General features: G+C 44.1%; 1 protein-coding gene across 1 annotated transcript in view; it reads right to left on the reverse strand.

Annotated features, from left to right (window-relative positions):
* T265_03302 (hypothetical protein) overlaps positions 1 to 27,221 on the reverse strand; it is a gene marked incomplete at both ends in the record, with an annotated part of 40,427 nt that overhangs the window by 5,403 nt on the left and 7,803 nt on the right. The window contains 13 exons of the mRNA XM_009167748.1: positions 879 to 1,122; positions 2,844 to 2,990; positions 4,698 to 4,767; positions 7,171 to 7,299; positions 8,099 to 8,233; positions 10,606 to 10,722; positions 11,204 to 11,362; positions 14,123 to 14,461; positions 17,872 to 18,060; positions 19,506 to 19,601; positions 23,017 to 23,121; positions 23,800 to 23,838; positions 26,096 to 26,278. Coding sequence (XP_009166012.1) covers positions 879 to 1,122; positions 2,844 to 2,990; positions 4,698 to 4,767; positions 7,171 to 7,299; positions 8,099 to 8,233; positions 10,606 to 10,722; positions 11,204 to 11,362; positions 14,123 to 14,461; positions 17,872 to 18,060; positions 19,506 to 19,601; positions 23,017 to 23,121; positions 23,800 to 23,838; positions 26,096 to 26,278 — 1,952 coding nt within the window. The remainder of the gene's footprint in view (positions 1 to 878; positions 1,123 to 2,843; positions 2,991 to 4,697; positions 4,768 to 7,170; positions 7,300 to 8,098; positions 8,234 to 10,605; positions 10,723 to 11,203; positions 11,363 to 14,122; positions 14,462 to 17,871; positions 18,061 to 19,505; positions 19,602 to 23,016; positions 23,122 to 23,799; positions 23,839 to 26,095; positions 26,279 to 27,221) is intronic.

The following is a 27,221-nucleotide window of genomic DNA, read 5'->3' on the forward strand; positions in this document are numbered from 1 at the left end:
CAACCTGGATAACTCCACCGTCGATACCAGCATACAGCCAGCTTTCATGCAACAGTTTAACGTCAGTGCGTCGATATCACCCAACATAAAACGATTCGGTCAAATCGTTCGAGGCTACTGGGAACCACTTACGGGACTGTAAAAGTCTCTCTGCCGTACTAACATTACCCAACAGGCACGATGCACTTTCACAGATTCAAAATAAGTCAAAACTGGTCTGTTGCAAAACACATATCCAGTGGAATAAAGAGGAATTCATACAGTCGCTACTCTGGGTCTGTAGCAAGATCCTGCGGACAGAGCAATAAAACACACTGTACAGATTCAAGCGAACGACATACATCATCTACAATAATTGCGTTGAATTATATTCCACGTTAAAATCACAGCCAAATTCAAGGGTTCTGTCCGAGTAGAACTTTCGCTCAAATCCTGAGCCACCCCGAACACCAAAGCCGAAAAACAATCGCTTCATGGGAAAAGTACACAAACTCAGGTGTTCCAGAAACCACTGATGATGTTAACATAAAACGGTAGTTGTCGGTCGACAGGAAACGCGAACATCCAGGAAGAATAAACCATCCCAGATGAGGAGTACGGATAGAAGTCAGATTTCGATGTTTACACCTTTCCAGACGGATGGCCACTTTATCGCTCATTTGGATAGAACGTCGGTCAAAGGAAAGGCAAAGTTTCAGTTGGTCGGATTATGAATACCATGGAATCAACCAAGATTGCATAGACCGATCAACACTTCAACAAAATATACCAATCACCGTGGTAACCTCGTAGGTAATGGTTCGAAAATCCGAAAAACTTGGACTGGCGACTCACTCAGAACAACAACGCCCCTCCATTTCATCAACCTATTTGCTTACCTTCGAAGGACCAGAAAAGCCGTAAACGTTATTTTCCAAAATTCTCCAAACTGACTGGTATTTGCACCACCCATAGCTTCGATCATACTTCGGGTCAGGCGAACTTCCGTAGCCATGGGTTTCGGATCATTCCCAAACAAGAAACTAAAGTCGATGTGAAAAAGACGTCCATCGTTGGTCAACAAAAGATTCTCCATGTGTCGGTCACCGACTCCCAGCAGATAGGTAATGACGCAATAGCCAGCTAGACAAAATGGAAAATGAAAATAACAATGCATTCTGCACCTAAGCTTGTCACGTGTGAAGCATTCCAACGGACTAGAAGGATCTGAATTTCTCTCAGAAAACAAGCTTCCCTTAGAAATGTGTGGTTCAGCCTTAAGTAATATGTGAGTGTTCAAAGCTGTGAAGACACTAGTCAAACAAGGATGAAGTCTGACATACTATCCATGCAGTTTAATCAAATCAGTTGTCACGTTCGTATACCCGAGCCTTTGTAATTCCATATAAGTATAGTACATGGTGTGGCATATTTCCACCAGAGCTCGAATACGTATCCAATTAATCAAAGACCCATTTTAAGGGATGTCGTCGACAATGGCTTGTAGACAAACTCCGACATGCACCGTTCTTTGAGAGAGGATTCTGGTGGACCGAAGAGCTTCTACTACAAGACAGACACCAATAAGCAAAAGCCTACCAGAACAGAACCAGAAGCGCCTTATAAGGGCCACGTACTCGACAATATGAAAAGTTTGTTGACTATTGTCCAAAATAGTCTCGGATCACATTCCACTGTGACGTTACCGTATGCTCAAACAATCAATGCTCAATCAGCAGAGCGAAGCGTACTTATCTGAGAATTGGAACTAATTACTTAGGGTTTTGCAGTTCAGGTTGGGCGATTGACGAGCAAAAACTACAGGGGAGCTTGCTTGAGTTTCATTACAGTGGTTGTTCGAACGTGCGTATAGACTGCTGATGCTCTCAGTTGGCTGGAAATTACATTCCCTGCTCAGGGGGTTGTAACACGCGCGTTCCAGTCAAGCATCAGCCCTCTCAGTTCGCTATTGTTGTCAACGATGCTAATGACAAAAGCACCATCTGAGTTGTATGAGGCGTTAGTGTGATAGAAAGCGCAGTTCCTGCCCTGTTTCCGTGGGATGCTTGCAAGTTAATCAGGTCACTGAGGTTCAGTAAGTCACGCGATTGGTTAGAAACGAGCTTCGAATTGATTCTCCGTCAATATCCTATAAGTAAGCGCACAGTACAAATGCCGACCAAGACTTCGATTGGACTGATATTTACGACATCCATGTGAACAACGGTAGATAACGAAGATGTTAGCTGATGTTAAGGACTCGATGTTAAGGATCGACTGGGAAGTCAGTCAATGATTAGTTATCATAAGTTGTTCAAGTTTACATGTAACACTTTGGTAATAATAGGGAATCACTAAACAACGGAAGTTTGAGTGAGACCTTGTGAAGTACCCCAAGCAAGCAGTGAAACACGTGCTCCCGGAGGGGATTGAGGAGACTAACGTACAACAGTCTCCAACCGAACCAGATTCACCCAGACGTAATTAACACCTAGAAGCATCCCTGGTAAGGAGCTCTACTTAGATTTCATTCCTCAGAGAAACTTCCACCATCGACTCATGCAAAGACAGCCTTTAACTATCTTCTGCACAAAGAAGAGTGGGGTTCGAACAAGCTTCGAGGTAATATCACGGAATGATAGTCGTTCAGGCCTCGTAGGCGGACTCTAGTGATGGATTATCAACATATCTTATAAGAAAGCAGTATAAAATGGATAGATTCTATCGAGGAGTTTGTTAGGTTTCCACGTATAAACGATGACTAGTGTTTCACTCTCAGTTGTTGGGCCACTCTACCCGATAATGCATTTGTGGTACTAGAAAAGATTATTCCTTAACGATAACATACGACTAAGAATACTCACCACAAGAACGAATATATGTTTCAAGCACCTCTTTTTGGACACCCAACGGGTCAGTTGAGCTTCGGGCATTTTGTTGAAGGAATCCGAGGATCGTGCCCTTCTGAAGTATGTCAAACACTGATTGCGACTCAATAAATTGAACAAAACCTACAGGGTGTATAAGAAAATAAGTACAAACTTTCAGAATTAATTGCAATGGAAACAAAATCTGGGAGCTTATGAACTGAGAAAGCCAATCGAAAACTGTAACACAGATCAGAAAGTGATTGAAAGAGGGAAAGAAAAACATCACTATTTCCGGTGTTTCACTTACGACTGGAAGGTTGATCCATGTGTGCCAGAGTGTCGTACATTCTGCGTTACGTTCAGAATATTAAGGAAGATACCATTCCCCATGAAGAAATCCTCCTCACGAGACAAAATCTACTTCTTTAGGTGGTCTTATGAATAATAATAAAACGTTCAGCTGTAGCACCTTCTCGGCGCCTAACTGCCATGCCACCCGAAGGTTGCACGAGGGCTGGGATACTGCCAGGTTGCCCAAGCCTAGTCAGGGGAAGTCGAGAGGCAGAGGTCGGGTTTGAACCACGGACATTCCGGTCAGTAAATTCGCGCTCTAACCACTTGAGCCATTTCACCCCTAGCGTTAAATTCTACGACTGTAACGAGACAGGGGACTCAAATGTCTGTAGTGCAATCAGACACAATTTTCCTGAAGAAAAGAAGTCGCCCGTATGTACACAGTATGAGGCGTGAGGATAACATCAAAATACCAAGTAGTTTGCTACACCCCGTACCCTGGTTCCCTCCGATCTCGTTCGCTATCTTGTGGTTCTCACCCCCAGTCCGACTGGGACTTTACAACACCCATGCGCTCACATGATTCTTTGAAATAGAATATGCTAATGGGTACGCTGTCCCTTGTTTCACCTCCACCCTTCAGTCACCACACATTCATTGACCTCGTTGTGTTGAAGCCGGTAGAATCCCCTGTAAGTCCCTTCACTTAAATCCAGAGGCATTAGGGAACTCCCACACAACACAGCACACAGTGTGAGCCCTGTCTGGCATAGATGGAATAGAGATGGTAGATATGGATAGTATAAATGATGCATCGACTAGTTGGGTTTACCGCGTGCTGATTTAGAGTGGCACTCATTCCATCTGCATCCAAGGTATGGACAAACTGCGAGCAGGAGATCTTGCGTCTCAAGTACAGCACGAACTGTAAGACATTTGGTCTGCAAGGTGCAGTTGCATTTCCACTAAAGGTTTTATTTTTTATAACAGGCTTTTAGTTCCTCTACAGGAGATACCATCTAAAAGCGCATTGATGGGCAGCCGCTCTAGCTGGTCCTAGCCTCAAAGACAGGCCTCCCATTCAAGAAATTTACGCTCCAGAAGCCATAATCGAATTTTGACATAAACTATTTGACTGAAAGGTGAGTGGCCCTATACCCTTTCTGGATGCGATTGTGTCATAGTTCCGGTCAGTCACACGTGACTGATTGGAGTAGTGCTCGATTACAAACTAAAAGGCTTGAATTACCACAGAGATAAGTGTGATTCGCACCACCGACGATTTCCATGAAAGATGGAGCAGGTGTGTAATAGATCTCAAGTTAATTTTATAGGTTGACTTCACTTGCAGGGCGAAAATTTCAACTACACATTTCATAACTTACTCATTTGGGTCATTGTCACTACCTAGCTGAAAGTGAAACCCCAGCTGAGCACTTCTGGCTGCCGACTAGCAAACACAGGTACCGAGCTACAGCAACGACAGACAACGAACATATGAACTGTGCTCAATACCCTCCATATAAAGGTACACGAAGCCAGTGTGCAACTTACCATGACCAGAGCCCGTTGCCAGAACCTTGTAAGGTGTTAACTTGAGGTCAAAGTTTTCTTTCCTGAGGATCTGACGGAAAAAAGACAGGTTAATCGCATAAGGAAAGTCTAGCTGGGGAAGAAGTCGTGATTAATCACCATCATCATTATCATCGACTGAACATCAGCGTTCAACCTTGACGCTTCACTCCCGTACATTAAGCCCTGTTGTATACAGCAAGCGCGGAGACCTAGCTGATGGAATCACGCAACGGCCGATGTGAAATTACGGGGTTTTTAGTCGTAAGAATCATGATTGTGCGCGGGCCAGGGTGCCAAAACCTAGAGAGAAGGGGGGTTAGGGTCACCAACCATAGCCTTCGGCGGGAAATCCCAATGCATTGCATTTTTTAAAGAGCAAGTCGCCACACGCTCCAACTCCCAACATGGATGGCCAAGAGGCTATATTGATTGGGCATCTAACGTTGACTAACGTGGTAGAAGAGTCTGTGATTATAGTCCAACAGGCCATGGAAACAAACAAACCGCCAAATCACGGTAAGGACCAGTATTTTTGTGACGAATAAGTCGCGATTATCAAGTGGAGATCGGTAGCCCCCAAGAGGCTTCGTGCAACTAGACAAATAATTGACAGTGGCTATTCGGCGCGGACTTCAAGACCTGTCGAAGTACTCCAACACCACACAAAATGGGCAAACTATCATGAAACCGCTATGTGGTCGATTACCACGGGAAGATGATGCTTGGAGGACTTGTCAGATACGCATTCATCTTCGGGAAACCAACATTCAATTAAAAGGTTACATATACTCGTAAAGTTGATCGCACTTGCTTATGACATAAGATGATGTATTAAGCTTGGAAACTGGTCCGAAGAAGCTGTTTACTTGTATATTTGTAATGTGCTACTCATAAGGTTGCTGAAAATCCATCGACAGCCCACGACCGGTTTCACCCTTCTTGGGGCTCATCAGGTAGGCACAGTCCCCGGGTTTCCGTCAAACTTATGTTCTACTTGAAACCAAATTGCACGAAATTGGCGAATATACACTCATCTGCAAACTAATTTGATTCTTTCGAGAGACTCACCTGGAACCCAGCTGAATCTCTCGTTTATGATGTTCTCAGGCAACTGAATGTGCAACTGAATCAGCTGGGTTCCAGGTGAGTCTCTCGAAAGAACCAAATTAGTTTGCAGATGAGTGTATATTCGCCAATTTCGTGCAATTCGGTTTCAAGTAGAACATAAGTTTGACGGAAACCCGGGGACTGTGCCTACCTGATGAGCCCCAAGAAGGGTGAAACCGGTCTGTTTACTTACTAAATCGCCCGACTAATAGTTAACCTTTTTCCATCTGAATAGCCATCAATCCTCACTGAGAATCAGGTGGGTCAAATCAAGTTCAAAGCCTAACTGAAATCCAGCATTCGCACAAAGTTGTCTTCGGAAGTGTGACCTAAAGGAAGAGAACCTGAGGCTCCTAAATTAGTGGTCACGTGTCCGATCTCTGTAACCCCGACTGATGGGTCCAATAATGATGAAAGCGCTGGTGTGTCTCAGCTATTCGCGATCTGACCACAACTTTGTTACGGGGGTTTATAAACCTTAAAAAATACCGAAAAATATGAATATAAGTTCTCGGTTATGGACAGCGTCCCTAGCCGAACATGGCCTTTGTTCAGGACTGTCCTCTTGAAATTTGCACATTCATATGCGACCTGGGAGATAGCAGTGGATAAACGGAAAGCCGTAAAAAATCCACCGCCATGGCTTCACCCAAATCATTTAGTCTGGCTCCATACAATTGTCGCTGGACCTCATCCTCAGCCGATTCAATCTGATTTAGCCTGTCAGTTGACGTGATACCCGGATATGACTCCTGGCACATGCCGAATGGTTCAAAGATGCTAGTTAAAACTCGATGTTAAGTGAAGACCAAAGATAAGTGGGCTCATTTGCAAGGGAATGATCTATCTTCACAGGTGACACCACACGGGAGTCTCTCAGATGGACACCACTATCTGAGGCAGTCGAGAAATAGAAACGGCAGTATAAGGTGGATACTTTTAAGAAATGATTAGGAGTTTATCAGGATGAAAAAACTATGTTACACGAATCTAGTGACCCTGAGTGTCTTACTTCCTCCGAATGTACTGGATGACAAGCGACCCGGTACGCATAAAGATAAGAGGTAAAAAGTCTACTGGGACCGACCGAGGCTCGCAAACCACAGCGACAGGATACCAAACTTACCTGGAAGATATAAACGTGGGTTTATATATCAAATACACCTATACAACTATGGCCACTGAATATCTAGTCCAAACTATGGCAGGAACAATGACAAGCTCCTATAAGGACAGCCATGTTTAGCAGCACACCTCTCACACAGAATCCAGTCATAACTTTGTTACCAGCACACCGACAAAAACTTGTATATCAACTTGAAGGGGGAACTGAACGGCTACTTACCACATCCATCAGTTCTATCATTTGCAACACAAGCTGATCCCGTCGCAAGTCATCACCGTGCTTGAATATCACCTTGTACTGTCCGCCACTTGGGAGTAGGAAGGGAATGAAGACCGGTTGACGGGCACTCTGTAGGGAGGGCGCAAGAGTGGAAAGCACAACAAAATTGGTGACAACACCGCATCGCACTAGATGAGCTGTTAGGAATAAGCGCGAGCTTCACAGATGAAGGGAAAAGTACCGAGTGATGGGGCACCCTCAAATTCGTTCTCATAGTCAGCAGAACATGTAAATCATCTTGAAGAAAAAAAGCAATATGAACCTCGCAAATCTCATCTGTGTATTTGTTGTACGCTTTTAGCATTTGGATGAACTACCTTGATTTCACCAACATTGAGGAAGTACAGTTACTAACGCACATCATCATCGAGTATAGGTAGTGAAGTGTAAGGGCGTCGAACCCTCTCGGATAAATCCACTGAGAGGATACTAGACAGCTAGCGATCGATAAGTACAATATATTGTTTCAGATATGATTCAGTTCTTTGGCTAGAAAGAAGGGAATAAATTTAAGGTGAAATGTCTGCAAATACCTGAAGCCCTCTTCAAACAAACTTTACCGAAGGACAGCGCCGATTGAGGGAAAAGTATACATCCGTTATGTAGGTAAACTGGGTCGTAACAATGCCGTCACGAAATTCGAAGGTCGAAGATGTTTAGAACAAGTCCTTTCACGAGGTTTTATCCAAGCAGTCGACTGAACCCGCTGGAAACGCAACAAGGTAATCCATAGGGGGAACCGAAAACGAACATAGGTGGTTCCTGCAACCTCGTGTAAACGAGTCTCAAATAGACAGAGGCTAAAAAAGATTAGCCAGATGTATAAAACCCGAACATATCCTGTTAAAAGGAATGGATCCAAACCCACCTTAAACAAATTAGTTGCGGGTGCATCGATTCCAATAACTTTGACCTCCGGTTCGAGCGGTAAACACAAGGGTTCTTCAATACGATTAAGATGGGCAAACTCCGCTTCCTTGAAACAACTGTGTAGCCTTTCAATCTACAATGAACAGGCATGTCAAAGGTTGAAGCGCTAAAAATTTCATAGGCATGAGGGTCAACTGAGACAAACCAGTGTGTCGCAAATATAACAGCTACCTTGCTAGCCTCACCGATCTTGCGGAAGGGTTTTCGGATTAGCAGCGCTGCCGAAGTGGAGTCTTCCAGCAAACTTGTGCCGAATCTTCTCATATCCTGGGTAAGCAGTGCCCTGTATTTCATTACACCATGCTTAAGGTCATGTTACTCACCTACAGCCCGTTATTTCAAGCTCTAAGGTGGTGAAGATGTTTACGTTATCATCCTCTGGTTGGATTTGGGAGGAATACAAAATGTCGTTTCCAATCCAGGGAAGTGAGAATAACGCATCAGACCTGTTCGGGTCATCAGCCACAATGCAAGGGGACCAATCCATAGCAGTAACGGCGCTAGAGTGAACAATTTCAATCTCTTCCGAAACCCGAATCACAGGTGCAAAAACAATCGACCAGCAACTGCGCAAGATCAGAGGAAGAGTTAGACAGCTGATGCGCTTCTTAAAACTTGTAGCGAGCATTGATGGAACAGCTGGGGGCGGGATGGCTCAGTAATTGGAGTGTGAATTTACTGACCAGAAGGTCCGTGGTTCGAACCCGACCTCTGCCTCTCGACTTCCCTGTCTAGGCTTGGGCAACCTGGCAGTATCTCAGCCCCCGTGCTTCCTTTGGATGAAATGGCAGCTAGGCACCGAAAAGGGGCTACAGCTGAACGATTTTTTACGAGGTGGAGCAGCCAACAGGATAGTAGCAGACTTTCTCGAAGGATCACAATTTCTTTATTCGCATTTACCCTATTTTAGAGCAAGTAACTGCGTACTACAGTATCCTCTCCAATAAACTCCCTTCCAAGAGGCGATGATCACTTCGCATAGGTTACATGTGGCCTGAAATGGATGACTTTTGAGAGACCACTATAAAAGATGAGATCCTTTCCCAACAAAATTTGTGCTCTGGGTTTTCATGTGCCCTTACAACAATTAGGTATCTGAGTGGTAGGATGAAGACAAAATTAGTCCTTCATGTGATCGCCTGTCCAAGATTATTTTCATTTATCCGGTGTGCTGACAGCGAAATCTCCCTTCCATAGAGATCAACTGTAGCTAGGTGCTTCTGGGCTCTTCTAATGACCAAGTCCCTTCTATAGAGAACACTTATGGAAAAGCACTATATTGGTACATAAGGTAGACAAAAATACCACGCTGGTTACTAGATCGACTAATAAACCTTCAGTACAGTAGTGAAAGCATACAAAGAGGATATTTCCCGGGGAAAAAAGATGGACGAACGGTAGTTTGGAACATCCGTTGCCAAGTTTGCTGCATACACATTTGTCAACACCGGATAGGTCCTTCTGGAGGTCTCTTCTGGAGGATAGTTTCCTGCTATAATATGATTCGGGGGCTAAATAACCACGGTCTTCTATGACGTTTGCCAACCCTAATGACTGTCCCTTCGGAGCGTGATAACTAGTGACAAGGCTATGACTGAAGCCTTTGAAGACTGGTGTGGACAGCCCCATTACTAAAGATGTCCCTCCCTGGACTGATATCCCTCAGCAGAGAGGACCTCTCAGGACTTCTGCTGAACCCGCAGAAGCTTATTCCAACAGTTACCATCTTATCAGAAGAGACCACAAATACTCAAAGCAAAGACTGGGTCAAAACCTTAAGGTGGTATCCCTTAGAACACGAGAACTTGACTTTGGTTGGTATAAAATCGGTATCTTCTAGGCTAACCTAAAGGTGACATGTTTTATCCAAAAACAGGAATCCGCCGTCCAGTACCGAACATCCTTGGTAAACACACTGTCACATTTGGAGCTGATCTTCATGACCGTTGGTGACAGCATGAGTGAGCTTGTGTGACTTATTATATGGAGTATGGTGACTGGATTTTAGATGTCGTGAACCTATAAACCTATGGACTGTTCATGATAATATTGTGAAACGAACTTCATTCGGATTACGTCTCTGTTATCAATCCAATTGGTGTTTGTGAAGTGCCGAAGTTGCGTTGACCTTTATCATGGCAAGGAGGCTTGCGGAACATAAGGAAGGTCTTTATCAGCACGCGTTATATTGCAACCGGTATGAAAGACTGCCGTAATATTGATGCACTAGTGTTACTTTGAAAATCATAATCAAGAAAAACCAAATCTTGTTCAAGTAGGTTATGGCGTGATTCGCGCTGTATCTGAAAATAATCCAGAGGCAGACGGCACACCAACTTGATGGGAAAGCTTCGTTGAAATACGGAAACAGACTTGAATAAACGCAGCGAAAGACAAGTGGAATGGGGTTGATTTAACATTTAACATGTTATCTGGTTAGCTCACCTTCCGAATTCGATCACCAGGACCATCCATGACTTTATGGATAAACTGTAGCAGGTCCGCTAAAAATAGACTCTGACGCACAAGCTCCTTGTACCACGCTCGTTGTGTTTCGTTTCCCTGAAAATGATCAAATCCAATTCTGTACATAACAATCAAATGTGGTAGTATTGTACTGGATGACCCCAGTGTTATATTGCGCGGGTTTAAGCGCTAGAAAATATGAAAGTTTCAAACGGAATGAACACATAAGTAAACGAAAGGTTAGAATCAAGAAAAGCAACTGGGGAGGAAAAAGAAATGGCAAGGCTGCGTGAGAGGTACTGGTCCCAGCCCTATGAATATGCTCAGATCGCTGTTCGGCAAATTAAGAGTAGTCGCAAGCTGACGTGACGACTTCCATGAGCAGAAACTGGTTCAAAACAGTAATGAAAAAAAACACAAGCAAGTCATAACAGTCTCATTGACAGGATGACTGTACTACACGTGTGAGTGAATGCAAGCGCAGGAACCACATTTCGTAAATCCGCACAGCATGGGAAAATAATCAAGGTGCAAAATCAAGAAGCGGAAGGAAGACACAATAATACGGCTAACTCACATGGTACAGGGCACTTTGTAGCAGTTCTAACACATGCGTGTACATTTCGGATGCTGGTGACAGTGGCTCATCCAGTTCCACGCGCAGAAACCAATATAAATAATTCGCCACGGGCCAACTGCAAAGGGCTCGGCGTATCAAAAATGTAGTCAGGTCTTCCTGTTAATAAGAAGCACGAATGAATCATGCGGATCGACAGGACAAGGTTTGGTGGAAGTGGAATGTTGATTAGGGAAGATAAACTATCAGATAAGCCGTAAGAGCACTTGGGTACAACGCGAAATCCACTTCCATCACCGCGGAAACCCCTCGGCCGTCCAGCGAGTTAAAAAAAATCACATCGGTAATCACAACACTAAACGATCTGAGTCCCCACTACGGGTGTCCAAACGCCTTTCCAGAACCTTCCCCACCTCCCCCATAACCTGTCGATCCTGTCCACCAATATTGCTTTCCTACATTCGGGTGTTGATGCTCTTCAAACAATAACAGTGGCAACTGAGTTAAGAACCTAGTTTAAACCTTATGTTAAAATGAATCAGTGTTCAAGGATAGACGTCACTAGTAGGTGCTGGCGGTTCCAGAACTGCCAGAAGGGATCGTACCACCACGCTTTGCCAAGAAATGTAGAGGCTGTTCATAGGTGATGCGCAGATCGAATTGGCTCGCACATTCATACATGTATGTAACCGGACATCCAGTCCACTGTTTCATTTGACTACTTCTGCTACCTTTTCACGCTCAAAAGCCTTTCCCTTGGAATAACGGGTCCCCAAAACGTACCAAAATGTGGTCATTACATCCTTCTGACGTAGACCACTCTGAGCCTCCTGCATATTAATTGCATTTTCAAGGTTATATCCCAGGTATATACTAAATCAATACAATAAGAAGCAAGATGCGACGACCTGCACGGATGAGTGTCAGTCGTTCTTCATGAAGTTGTTCGGTTTGTTTTCGAAAGCGGTCGATAGTTTGAGCACGCGCTAGCTACATATCTAGCACCGAAAGTGGGCTGACGACTGCCCAAATTTTGTTAAATACGTCCTCCGGAGTTGGTACGCTACACCCTGACAGTAATAGAAAATAAGCTCTGTTTGCTAAGCCGTTCGTCTTAAAAACCTTAGAAAATCAGTACCTATGTATGCGAAACTCATTAATTCATATCGGCAGTGGAGCNTATATATATCCGAATACTCATGTAATGGTGGATACTACTGATGAGGTATGCGAGTAGTATGTGGTTTCTCGTAACTCCAGCTTGATCTAATGAAAGGTGGGATTTATTACGGAATTAATCGAACTGCTTTGTATCATTCGTTTACAAATGCGTGATAGTCAATGTTTATCCAGGAAAATTCAAGAAGACGCGTTCAAACAAGGTGCATATGAAAGTTTTGCTTTCCTGTTCAATAGTTTGTAAACGTTTAGTTGGTGTTTTCGAATAAACAACTCCGCGTCGAAGGGCTTTCCTCCTTTTCACCGGTGGAAACGTGCAACCCAATTTTATGCACTTTTTATGGTGACTTGTGTGCACGTCCAAACACAAGGATAATAGAGTTGAGACGATAGTGGTATATGTTTCTCGCACACATGCACTTTGATTTAATATAACCAACTCGGCTCAACTGAAAAGCGGGTTTAAAGGTTCGTAAGAAATCTATGGCTAATACAAAGAATAACGTTCATTCGTGAATGCCATCGATTTGAAAGCTATTATGGAGGCACCCGTGAGACAAAAAAAAAGCAACCTTGAACGTAAAATCTGTCCGGCAGATTTCTGGCACGCCACATTGTAAGAATTAGGATTCTTTCCATTCCTTTGATAAATCATCAATGTTGACGAAACCATACCTCGTGTATGGGACATAAGCCCGCGAATTTCGGCAACCGGGTTTAGCCTCAACTGCATCCAAATCAACGATACCGTCCGATGTAACATTCTCTGCCAAAAGTCTAAACTACATGCACACTTCTTGGACGCTTCACGATCACTAATTGCCTATAGCACGACGAGCACACGACCTGGTTGAAATAATGTTAAATAAGTGCCAGTAAGATTGTTTACTAGGCTGAATCCCTTTTACGGCGCACTCACATCCTGAAACGACTCAACAAAATTGCACAACAGTAAGCCCCCATGAACGAAATTTCATCCTGAATGTAACCAAATCAACTCACTATCGTTCAGGACTATGAGTGGGTTTACATGTATACATTAACGGATGAATGCGCTCCAATCAGGAAACGAATCCCCTTACCTTCGTTGACTTTAAATTAATGAGTAAAACGACGGGTGAAATCGACGGTACGGTATGGACATCTGACATCGCCTCGCATCTCATGTTGTGTGACCGTGTTTGGTTTGGTACGGCATTCCAAAAAGCCCTTCCAAAGACGGGCTACCATTTGAGAATGTCCAAAACCGCATTTAAAGACAAAAAAGGCTCTCTATACCACGTGGGCCGGTTCGCCTCTGTTTAGGCGACCTGGACAGTTTGCCCTCCGGCTGACCATCCATATCGGCGTGGATGCCCGATCAACATGAACCAGCCAGTACCAGAACTCCCAACGCCGCGAAATTCCACGGCTTTAAAGTAGCTGGATTACAGGAGCACGCCACCATGCCCAGTCATGGGGTACTTGGCCAGGGTAGGCAGTAGGCGAGATGGCTCAGTGGTTAGAGCGCAAATTTACTGACCGGAAGATCCTACCTCTGCCCCTCGACATACCCCTGTCTAGGCTTGGGCAACCTGGCAGTATCCGGTGGTTTCTCCTGTGGGACATTACTGGATCATTATTTGAGGATGCACACGTTAATAAGGGGGAAAAACATGCGTCCTGAAGGTAGTAATGATTAATTGTGTGAAGGTGTGGAAAAGCTCAGGACTAACTCATTGCAGATCTCAAAGTAGTTACCTTCCACTTATCCTTAAGCGCCTCCATCCACCGTCCACCAACTTCGACAATCAGTGATTGAGAATTATGCGACCTTGGGCTGTGAGGTGATCTGACCGACACGTTGCGTGTATCCAGGGGTTTCCTCGACGATGACACATTTGGTGGCAAATTCTCTACTCCTGGATCAGCTTGGTCTTCTTGTGGGGACCGTTCGGCAAGATCAGCGTTTTGGAACGTCTGGTTCAGTCCACTTGCAGTAGCGATACAATCCATTGGCTTCACCGGAGTCGATAGAATGTCGTGCCAATTTTCGTAGTACAAGGCTTGAACCAACTGATAGAGGTACAGCAACAATTCCTGGAAACGAATGATTGTACGGTGTAATTCGGAACCATCAAAGAAATGGTTTAGCTGATCCCATCATCTGTCTCTATCGGTTGGGTGGTCTTGCTAGGAGGATTCATGGAGTCAGGAATTCTCTACATTCGCAATGCTTATTACTTATAATAAGCTTTTAACGGGGTAGTTTGATGGAAAGAGTACTTCGCAATGCTTATTACTTATAATAAGCTTTTAACGGGGTAGTTTGATGCGCAATGCAGGTCCTTTTCATTATCAGGTACCTCTGTCTGCGTGTTGAGCAAAAGTAGTTCATTCTAGTCTTTCCTGAGGAACCGGTGAAAAGCGATATTTTCCCCAAAAAAAGGAGTTGGCTATTTTTAGTGCTATGGCGCTCGAATCGCCTGCAGTGTTTGGTGTATATTACCTAAGAATCCCACACGGACGGCTAAAGTTTCTACTCGCCTTGAAGTGCTTTAACCGGGATCGGTCAGGCAGTTGTCCGGTAGTCTGACTTGTATCGTTTCCCTGAAATTCCGGTAGAAATTCTTCTATTGAATATAACCCCATGGGAAGGCTTATAAACGTCGCGAACCACCAATACGGCATGCCTTCATGGCGAAGACATTCCGGAAATCTCAACACACTGAGTTTTCCCACTGGGTAAACGTTGCCGGGATCAGTCATGAGCAACTGTTTTGACTGGTTGCGCTTTCCGGTATTTAAGCGTTCACCATTTCACAATGAGATGCGATAAGTAGAATAATCACTGAAGCCGACAACTCCCTTGTTCGTATTGCGTCACCACACGGCAAACGCAACTGTTTATCGAACAAATTCAACCACAAAATTATACGAGACAACTGTTTCGTTGGTCCTATCTGTGGAATGGATTCAGAAACACTCTAAGACGCAAACGAAACAAACAGATATGATTGTTTGCTTCTTGCGAGTAGGATTTAACCAAAATTAGCCTCAAAAACTGACTTGCGATTCGATAAGAGAGGTGGACGTTAAAATTCAAATCACCAGAGAAACGGCTAAAGCGGATGTTTTTTGAGCAGGAGAACAACATTAAAGATTTCCAGGAGATAGGTAGGTGTGATTCAGGCCGTAATTATCTGTCACCTTTCGTTCCGAAGAAACCCCTAGTTTAATAAAATTCGTTTCGGCACGGCAGTGAGCCAATCAACCTTAACGAAGGGGATGGAAAATAACGTTGTCTGTACCAGTCGGTCATATGAAAGCATAGGGTCACATATTGCACTGTACGGAAAACACAAAGTAAGCCTCTTGCCTTGATTCGAAGAAGCACAGAAGAAATGCGATGAAGAACGCAGAATTTCTTGCATCAGCGTCACCGCTCCTTGGGCGCGAAGGGAAGGGGAATACCACTACGGTGAAGAGGGCCGCGTTATGGCTTGTAAAGCCGATGATGGATATGTGTTCGCCTTTCTGGCTCCGAATATTCCGCACAGCGCAGACTGTGCGGAATCGACCAGTAACTCATCATCTATGAACAAACTGCATTTCCACAAGGTACGCGTATCCATTTCAGCATAACCTTCAGGTGCTAGCAAGCTTTAGTTTCAGTGCTTTTGATAACTACTGCAAGCTTTCCGCTCGGTCACCAGATGAGACAAAAGCAGATCATATCCAAAAAACTGCTTGAAACTCGTTTTGCCGTCCCTTGCGTTATCGTAAACAGTGGCGAGGCAGAGCACGCTTGCGAGTAAATTCACCCACAGCTCTGGTTTACCTGTCTGAATAATACACGCGTCAAGAAGTTGGAGCCCACAAGTAGTGTTTGGATGGGATACATTGGAACACTATCTTGAACACACGTAGAACGGGTCGTGAAGCGCAGTTATCCAGTAACGAAGGAATCTTTCTCCTTTGCTGAAAGCCTTCATTGTTTCAAACATTCATTCTATCAATCAAACTGTTCGGTTCAGCTGATCAATCGCACCTTAAGTTGCTTTGCAACTAACTACTCCAAAACAGATCCGAATTAAAAGCATGTGCGAATTCGAGGAAATCCTCATGGAAATCTAGATCCAGCTCTTTGCGCTGTGGCATCACACACAAGTGTGTAATTTATGCAATCTACTTTCAACATACACATTCAGCAGCGCAGACCGACTCCTCCTATCTACTTACACAGTAATATGATTTTTGTAGAACTTTACAGGTTCAGTAGAAATCATGTAGTATTAAACGGTCACTCTCTTAACCGCTACTGCCACTGCTTTTTCTAACATAAATTACCCTAAAACGAAGACAAACATCATACAATTGTGTGATTCTGGTGCATGTCCTCCTATCTTTGACATCAAGGTGACTTCTTGACATGTGAGCACCATTCAGAACCGAAAAGCGAAAACTGACCAGAAAGCTGTGTATCCGGAATTGCATTAAGCGCACTTCTTATTTGGGTAATCATTCAGCTGCAACACCTTTTCGGTACCTAGCTGCCATGCAACCGGAAGGAAGCACGAGGGCTGGGATACTACCAAGTTGGCAAAATCTAGACAGGAAAGTCGAGACGCAGAGGTTGGGTTCGAACCACGAACCTTCCGGTCAGTAAATTCGCGCTCTAACCACTTGAGCCATCTCGCTCCCATGGTTACAGAGCGAGTCACTGAACTACAGGTGTATAGTTCGAAAGCTACCCTGGCCTTTCTGTTGTATCCGCTCACCCTCAGAGCAACTCAACTTTCCTGTTGCACGGGGGATAAACACGTAGGATTCGACGAATTCTCTTCCTAATTGAAAACAAGTCACAGCCACACGGTATGGAAACGTAACTAGACTAGAACGATTTTCCAAGGTTCCGATGATTAGGGCTGGTTGCATGTACATACCCATACACATATGTTCTACAAAAGCTTCTTCAAGTCGGTGGAGTTACGCCAAGACAGCCAGACATAAACCGACAGGAAAAGTTCACTCACGTACGAATCAGTGCTCCTCACAGAGAGGATCGGAGCAAGTCCTGAACTGGGTCTTCCATGTCAGCCAGCGACAACATCAAAACATAGAATTCGCTACAAATAGCTCTCTCCGAAAAGAGACCGGTCTTTCAATAGACAAAAATATCTCACCTCGCCAGTCATGATTTAGTGTGAAGTCTCTCCGCTTCCGTAAAAAAGATTCCCGGTGGATGCCGAAGGGTTATCTTCTACATGGAATCCATTCTTCGGAGGGACATCACTTTGAAGTCTGCCCATCCAACAAAATGTTGTTGGAAATTATGAATTCCAATACGGCGTACTCGAAACACCAATGGTTGGAAAAACGGGGTGTAATTGAGGGGAAAAGGTATGCGAAGTCGTCACAGCCACAAATGGGGACAAATAAAAGGAATAGCAGTGCCAATCGTATTGGCATCGTAGAACGTTAAAACGTCAAAATCAGCAGAAACGTACCTCATCCCTAGCAGCATGCAATCGAAGCACAGCAAAACGTCGTACTGCAAGATGAATGAATTGTCGGTTGAACAACTCCAACACATACTCTGGCGCAACGACCGGCCACTGGTGCAACAGTTCTACAGCCTGCTCTACCTGTTCAGGATATTCCCAACGCACTGCAAGAAGGAATTTCGCCAGAGCAGCCTGCGAAGATATGAACCAGAAGTACCTTCATTTACAATGGGGGTGAATGAGGCCGATATTTCGGAATGTTCAGTTAAAGCGTTCCCACTTGGAACCTCAAGACAACACAATCCGACTGGAGTGATCCAACACAAAGTTGGATCCTATATGGGATTAGTTAGCCCGTGAGTTGAGTATAATCATCCCAGTGACAAAATGAATAAACGACAGGTAGATGGCGCAAACATAAGTTATGGCAGTTAAGCCCCATTATTTGGCAACGGTGCGATCTCGTCAAAGATGGCGCAAACCTGAGCAAAGTATTCGGGAGAACATGACAAATGCAAACTAAGGTGAACAGACCATAAATGGGTAGGCACAAAATTATCCGCTCCTAGACACAGAGCCAGAGAAAGTCGTGCGTCACAAGCGTTTATCATGTTAGGTTAGACGACAGTTGCTCCAGTGTGATTTTTAAAAGAACTGTTCGCTATTCACAAGTATACCGCGAGCAAAAAGATGCCAACAGAATACAACGATTAGGCACGCAATATACGCTTGTTGCAAGTCACACTCATTCAGAGTCACGATAACAGGGGAGAGAACTAGTAAATAAGTTTTCTTGAAACTTTACATAATTCAGACGAAACATTCGCGCTCGAAAAGGCCTGAGTAAGATGTTGTCAGTATTTAGGTTCTTTTGAGATTTAAGTTTTAAACCTCTGTTTTTAACATCGAGTTATGTGACGGCTATCGGAAATGCTGTTACGCCACAAATTGTCTTCATTTCTCGCTATTCGGCAAACTACCAGGTTAGGCAAAGTGTAGAGAACAATCTATGAAACAACTGGTATCGGTTGAAACCCTCGTTAGCGAAGATCCTCAAGGTCACAACGTCTGTTATCAACTTACTTGCTGACCCTAATCACCAAGCCCCTTGAAAGAAACTATTCGTGAACCGCAATTTCAAAAAGTTAAATAGCACTACAAGAGACATCTTGGTGTTCTTCTGTCGGATTTATCGATAAGGCTCTTCTCCTGACTAAGAGTTATACAACACCGGACAGTATCTTGAGAAAACGACTACAGATCATTAGGTATCCAAACAAATCTGGGTGGGATAAACTGCCAATTGAACCGCATGTGTACGACCTGATGGGATGAGTGCGTAAACTGGAGTACAACAAGAATTCCTCACAAGGTTTTTGCCGAACTGGAACAAACGTGGGTATAAAGTTGATGAGGTCGGTATCCTAATGTTAGGAGATGCACAGATTTCACGATACAGGTAAGTGGTAAACAAGTCAATTCCGATAGACTGCTACTTTCCCAGACACAATCGCACACAATGCAAGCACCACCACTATCGTCACCAAAAGCGGGCACGCAACAGAGTCAGCGAAACGGAGTTAACCCGATCACAGAGAAAAGAAGTGTGATAGGAACCAAACTACGATCTTTCTTACTTCTGGATATTTTTCAGCCAAATAGAAACGATGCTGCCAAACAAGATCACTGTCCGCTTCTGGAAGATCTCGTGCTGGAGGTTGGTCCAATATGCCCTGTGGAAATGCAATCGAAAGGGAAGGGAAAAAGAATCGGTCAACGAAACTGCTACTGGCTTTCCACAAGTAATAGAGGGTGAAGGCAATGGTGGGTGTACGGGATCCAGTAACGCAGTCATTCAGCTCGCATGAAAGATTTGGCTACTTGCAGTCGGTCGCTTGAGATCTTCCAACGAAAAGACGGTGGAGTGAGGAAAACGTAGTCTGACGGATACGTCCATAGACACTACTCAGTGGGTTGCAAAGGCCTCAAAACTTGCACAGAAGGAAATCCTATTCTCTAAGGAGTGAGCACGGACTACTTACAGATATATGAAGGTGAAATCGAAATGAGGGGAGTGAACCGTCGGTTGGCTGTATGCTAAAATTAACTGCCACAGTCCAACAAAATTAAGCTGCACCCTTAAATGGCCGTTCCCATGGCATAGTTAGACTGGTCCGTCAAGGATCTTTCAAGAACTACTCGAGAATTTTCGCTTGCATCAGCTGATTGCACTTTTCGTGGTGGGATACCGAACAAGCGAAATGCGGCCGCGTGCATTATCGAGTATGAAAGCTCGAAAAATAAATACAAACACATGCAAAAATACATAAAAAGTACCATCAAACCGGTCTGTTAGAATATCAAAGTTGAAATGATGACCGCTTGGAAGATTTCGGGAGTTTTCCGGATTATCTGTTTTCTACTTCTTTCTCGAATTAGTTCGCGACTGATAGTAGAACGTCTGAATAATCAGTTAGATGCAATTTCAATCACCTGAAATGCAAGTTGACAGAGGCGCACGCGTCTAAGTGCTACCTGGCGTTTTGTAGGTGGTAAAACTGAAAGTCCAAGTTGAGCTCACAAACATAACCAGTGTTTTATGCAAAAAGTGCTCTCGCTCATTGAATGTCTTCAAACTTTTCAAAGAGTTGGATACTATGGCCTTTCGCAGTAAGCTGAAGAAAAATTCTAAAGCATTTTAACTCAAAAGATTGTCCAAACAACTCATTTAAAAGCGAAACCAGACGCTTCCCGAATACTGGTTTAGTCATATGGGTATTACTTTACTACCAAGGCTTTGTTTCACATTAAAATGACGAAGAATACTTATTTCCATAAAGATCAAATAGAAGCTGCGAGCCATGGATGATTTAGCAACGAATATGATGGTATCTGAATATCCGGTCCACAATCCAGGCAGCCAAAACTTGTATCATTTGACAAGCCACAATGGAACACCCTTATTCTGAATGACTCTTTATGGCCAATTCACTGGACAATTAGGGAAGCAACGCCACTGCCAGCCGTGAAGTCTTAAAACTGGCGTTGACCAGGAAACACCAACCACCACATCAACCACAGTGAACCTTGAAGGTGGCGAGCTGCAAAACCTTGCCAGTATTTGTTATCGTGGTTTAGTTAGGGTATGGAAAGGCAAAACTGTGTGTTGGCTGTATGTGATTGCTAAGCTCTTTTGGAACATCGGCCGCACTCCTACACTTCGTACCATGGATCAGTCAGACAGGCCGAACAGAACTGGGGAAACAGTCTGATGTGTTAGTCTGTGGTATAAACTGGACCTAGTCATCAATGGGCTCCGTCCACTATACGTTGACCAACTTGCGAGTTCGTATCCTCCTTGCAGTCTTACCCAGCGCCCGTCCACGCGCACATGTGTCTTCCTTTGCATGATTCACACAGGCAGACCAATGCACCGTGGAAGTGTGCCAACGGCAGAGCACACCATGAGCAGATTTTGAGCTCGGTCGTTGACCATCAAAACAACAGTCGTATAACCGTAGTTCACTGGTAATTAACTCCAATTTCATAGTGTTTTAAAAGTAAAAAAGTGCCCACTTAAATACCGGAACCTTGAGACGTTATCCAATCGGTGAAGCAGTTGAACTAGTTCTATACTGAAGCGAAAAGTGATCCCCTAGGACACTGGTGATCGTAGGACATCTGTGAAACCGTTATTAGTCTAGTAATCACAAAACGGTTTGTCATAGGTTGCATGCACCGTACGAATATTGGAAGTCCCTGCGGTAGACTTTGGCCCATATGGGCTATTGAAAAAATCGTTCAGTGTTAGCACCCTTCCGATGTCTGGCTGCCATTCCACCCGAAGGTTGCACGAGGACTGAGATACCGCCAGGTTGCCCGAGCCTAGATAGGGGAAGTCGAGGGGCAGAGGTCGGGTTCGAACCACGGACCTTCCGATCAGTGAACACGCGCTCTAACCATTGAGCCATCTCACCTTTATGGGCTCTCCGTTTGTGGAGAGCTTTTACCGAGGCAAAGATGAATCTACACGTTCGCTGTATTGTGGCATTTTCATATATTCATAACCAGTATGGAAGTTGAGTGTAATCGTCGACCAATTTGTGGTCGCTGCAGTAGACGAAGTCGATCACCATACGACAGTTCTAAATTACGTGGCGAAGGTACATTAAAAAAAACACGCCAGCTCAGTGATTGCCTCAGTTGCAAGCGTTGATTTGATATCTCAAAGATTATTCGGCACTGCAAAATAGCACATTGTTCTAAAACGACGTGGGATGTGAGCATGAATATTGTCTAATATTCCGCTTGAAAGACATATCCATAACTGCCCGAATTTCTCACTCATACGGAGTTCCAGCACAGTGGAGGATAGTATGCATTATTTAAGTGAACACTACACGGTTTGGCCTGACTTCAGAAAATCGGATATCCGTAGCAAAGGGACAGTTAAACCCCCGATGAGTTTCAACGCCCTGCGCGGCACACCGATTGGAATGGTGCGAAGCGTATACTCATGGTTCAACCATGTATGGGATGCTGTTGGTTTCATACGGGCACACACGGTTAAGGTCGAAGTGACTTCGTAGAATTCCACAAAATCCAGTAGATTCAAGGCTATAGGTTTGGCAAAATAGGTCTTCGTGATTCAGAATGCAAATTCAACAGCCAATTCAGAGCAAAGCAACAATGTAGGGGATTGATGGGCGTGTGTGTGCTACAGCATTCACCGAAGTTTAGTACAAAGTACAAACCTTCATACAGAAATTCACTTGGAGTTCTAACGTGCATGCTAACCCTGTGTGTTTTTATGGGAGAAGTGCCCAAAAAGCGAGCATTAAATAGGCTTGTCTTTCTCATTCACCGCGGTACATTCGGAAGTGAAGAAAGTGTATAATTGACACAACTGGACGGTGCGATTCTATGTTGAATTTCTCGAAATTGAGGACTGCCAGAAATTTACTAAGAAAGTTGATGAGACGAAGATGAACTGATTGACGAACGAGTAAAATACCTCAGGGCGTTGTCGGCCTAAAATACCTGAAAACGTCGCAGGCCTTAGACGAGACGAACCACTATGAATTCATTATTCAGAAAAGTAATAAAAAACCACAGTCCTCTCCGCGTGGTCGGAGCTGTGGTGCTCACCATCAAACGATCCAATGTTTCCTTGTTTGGTTTACGTTTCCGGTCCACGTCGGCCACGCGCAAACTTCGGGTCATTTTGAAATATTTCTCGTCAACTGGATTCCACTAAAAACAGGCGGATACAAAGACTGATTGATAAGAACCAATCAAGATCAGAGTCACTTCCAATTGGGTAAGCTTGATAGATTCAGACGGAAATTCAAGAACTAACAAAGTGACAGCTCGACTGTAACACCAGAAATGTCACTGCTATGGACAGGAAACCCAATCATTCTCACAATTTCTGGACCATGAGTTCAAACAGTAACCTCTCCAAAAATATTTATGCCATAACTCATTTGAAAAGAAAAGTGCGTCAAATGATGGGCACACTAGATCTTGGCTACCAGGGGACACTAATGTGGCATTTCTGAGGAACCGTAACCTCGTCGGAGGAGTTTCCCCTGAAGAGAATACTGCAAAAGAACCGACGAAAATTCGTCGCTCTAAACGGGACGAATTCATCACAACACACACGGAACACAGGGTTTTGTTCTCAAAAGTTTCGAAGAGGTCGACGTCACTAATATGATTCAGCATGCGTATGACAAACTAAGGTAGACTAAACGGCCACCGGGACACAGGTTTACATTGACAGAGGAAAAAGTAAGCTACCTGATGTACAGGAATACAATGTTTCATTGCAGTGAACTGAAATAATCCATACATGTATCTTAATTTGAAAAGGACTGCGCAGAAAGCCACGAAACACGCCCGTATGGCAAACACAGTGTGTAAACTCACCCTTTCAGCACGAGTATCCGACGCCAAAAGCTCGATTTCCTGTAGACAAAGAAAACGATCTCACTAAGGCGCAGGAAAACTCAAGTGTTTCGTTCAACCGTAACAACTGAGAACATCTGGACAAGACATGAAAAAAACCAGCTTACTGCTGGTCAAAAGTTCCATTCATTACGAGGAAACAACTATAAGCAACAGAGACTGTTGGGACGTTCATCTTGCATTCGGTAGACGGCAAACCGGAAACTGCGTTCGACATACGAAATTCTGATTTCGAACTGCCAAGTAATCAGCGTATTTCACTTCAGTGGTTCCTTAGTTTACGGCGAAAATACTAGTGATTGCACAGCTAATGAGTGGAGCCTTCCAGTGCTTCAGGCAACAAGGATGATCTTTGTCCAGGTACAAATTCCCGAGACTGAAGCACTATGAGAACTTGGATTTACAATTACTCAACAAGTTACCACATGTGCCTTCAGGAGCCCTGAATTATGATGATCTTTCCAATTAGTTAAGACTGGTCGTTTTGTACACAAGAGATCAAAATTGAGCATGAATTCAATAAAGAGCTGTCTTGAATGAACAGTTGAGAACTTGAGTGCTTTAATTTGCACAAGAGCTGAGAAATGACTAGCCTTAAGATAGTCTCGCACACCACAACACGGCCAAACGGCGGTAACTGGCGCTTAAAAAGTCCAATGAAGACGGTTTATAGGAAAATTCACCCCAAAACCGATCTTTCTACACCGAAACAATGCGCCGACGTATTATTCAAATGATCTAGTGAAATCAACAGAGTCCTAAATTGGTCACAACTTGCGGCGTGATTTAATAACCAGTAGGTACGTGGTTTAAACCAATCTTTAGCTTCTCGGCTACTCTAATCTATGCGTGGGCAACCCTTCATTGTAGTTGGGCGAAAAAGTTTGAAACAGCAAGACAATTTTATATAAACTTCATGTCAATTTGTCCCACAGTTTGGCTTATTCACAAGTAGCCGGATAAATACAACGGACACTGCATGATCAATCTATGTCAATAAAATTAGTCAAACGAAAGATTCAAGATTCATCAGAACCTTTCCGATGAGTGTCTGATTCCCCTAACTAAGACAGTCAACCTGCCGTGGAGGACTGAGATACACCGTACAGCGATGTCCACATCGCTGCTCCGACCCTTGCATAGTAGTTTCTTATCTGTCTGGGAGACGTTTTGGTCTTACGGACTATCTGGGACTAGTGCGACGCATTTCACTAATTTGTATCGACCATAAGCGGTGTACGAAATCCAGCAACGAAGCGTGAAAATTAGTTGACCTCATCAAAAATCACTTTGGAGCTGATGGGGACTTTCATTGCCGCAAACACTGCTCAACCCGACTATGCAAACTGAAACCGCTTATTTATTAAAATACTAAAGGTCGATAATGGCTTATAGTCAAACAAACACGGCTCGCGTAATCTAATCAACTTTTTACTTGCCTGTATAAGTGTCGCGGCTATACGATGAGGATCTTAGGTCAGCATTTTTAGGAACAATTAAGAAACAACGCGTAGACTTGTGCTATCGAAAGTTCGTGCTTTCGAATCTCGAGCTGAATAGGAAATAGGAAACACACGCAGGTTTCTCAGTTGACAAAAAGCCTTTGTTGTATTTAAGACAACATCATATTATGGAAAATGAAAAACAAGAAAAGATGAGAAGCATTTTGCAGTTCTCTACACTAAACTACGGCTCGTACTTTGGGAAATATATCATGACCATCGTTCACGTTCACAACGTTCGGCCAACCACAAAAAAGCAGCAATTAAAATTCGGGCCAACCCACTTTGCTTCAAAAAACCACTAGGGAAATGGCTGACGGCTGAGGATACCAGTTGATGAAACATTAAAATCCAGCAGAAAAATAATTCCAGTGGTAATTTTGACACCATTCTAGGCTTCACACATCTTGCCTAATCTACGACATCCGGAGCGAGATGGACCAAGTGGTTAGAGCGCGAATGTACTGACCGGAAGGTCCGTGATTCGAACCCGATCTCTGCTACTCGACTTCCCCTGTCTAGGCTTGGGCGACCTGGGAGTATCCCGGCGCTCGTGCCTCCTTCGTGTGGCATGGCAGCTAGGCAACGAAAGGGTGCTACAGCTGAACGACATCCGGAGAGGGAAGATGTGGTTACTGAGTGTGACGATTCATAAAATCAAATAAAATCACTTGTTAGCCACCGGTTAGAGTAGAGAAAAGGACAACAGCTTAAAAAGAGTGGACATAAGCGCAGCGTGTCATCACTGTGCATACCCGGCGCTCGAATATCACAGGAATGTTGAGGTTGGGTTGGTTTCGTGAGAACTGAAACTCAATGCTGAGGAACAACCTGCCACTGGATCGCTTAGCCTCTTCAATTGCACGTTCCGCATCAGACCTTGTGTGGCGGTCGAGGGGAGTGTCAAACAACTCATCACGGCTGTGCTTCCTATTGGTCTAGGGGGGGAAACAGAGAAAACCTACCATTAGTGACGTTCTATCCTAAATGTTGGATCCGCCTACTATTACAAAGAAAATTCCTCATTGTGATAAGAAATCACACCAGAGTTTCAATACCGAAGAAGTGTTGTCAAATGGATAGAAGCATCCGGTCAGTTGCTACAAACCGCCCCGGAGAGATATGGCACACATCGTATTTTACTCTAGAATCCAGAAAATGGACCACCGTAGGCTATATTCAGATCACAATGCTTTTATCGTCGAAGTACACCCGCACTGTCCGTTGTACAAAATTTCGCTTAGACCGCACCTCCACCGTGTTTAGCCTGTCAAGATCGTGGTTGAATATGCCAAATTGGCACGAATACCACGGGGATTCAAGGTACAGGGATAAGACAAAATCGGTACGCCGGACTGGAATAAACTGCTGGGCAGGCCAGTGGAATTTGCAGTTGGATTTTATTGTGTTAGAAGGAGCACCTTATGAATGGAGTTCCAATGACAAGTCGCAGGTGATAGAGATTTCAGATTACAGCTATCGCTTGCAATGGTGTCACAAATCAAGCACTGTTGAAAGGAATGCTTGCAAGCCGGAGAAAATGAAGATGGAACGTAATAGGAGACACCGGAAGGTTTGCCTTTTTCGGAATGTGTCCTGTGACAAACTAACAGGACCGTCCATAAAGTTCACATTTTCGCTCTCAGCCGACGGAACAATAACAACAGCTGCAGGCGGCCAGCAAAAAAGCAAATTTATGCTTGTAATAGTTTCTACTTGGTTCCGCATATGCACTGAAATTTGGTGGGGACGTGCCTACTAGTGAATGGCCAAACAATTGTTCTTTAATTTCAAACTGCTCAATGAGCATCCGATAATTCATCATCATCAAAGACAGCAACATCAGTGTGGGCACTGATGCTTCACTGCCGTACAACCATA

This window comes from Opisthorchis viverrini (genome assembly GCF_000715545.1).
Source record: "Opisthorchis viverrini unplaced genomic scaffold opera_v5_47, whole genome shotgun sequence".
Lineage (NCBI taxonomy): Eukaryota > Metazoa > Platyhelminthes > Trematoda > Opisthorchiida > Opisthorchiidae > Opisthorchis > Opisthorchis viverrini.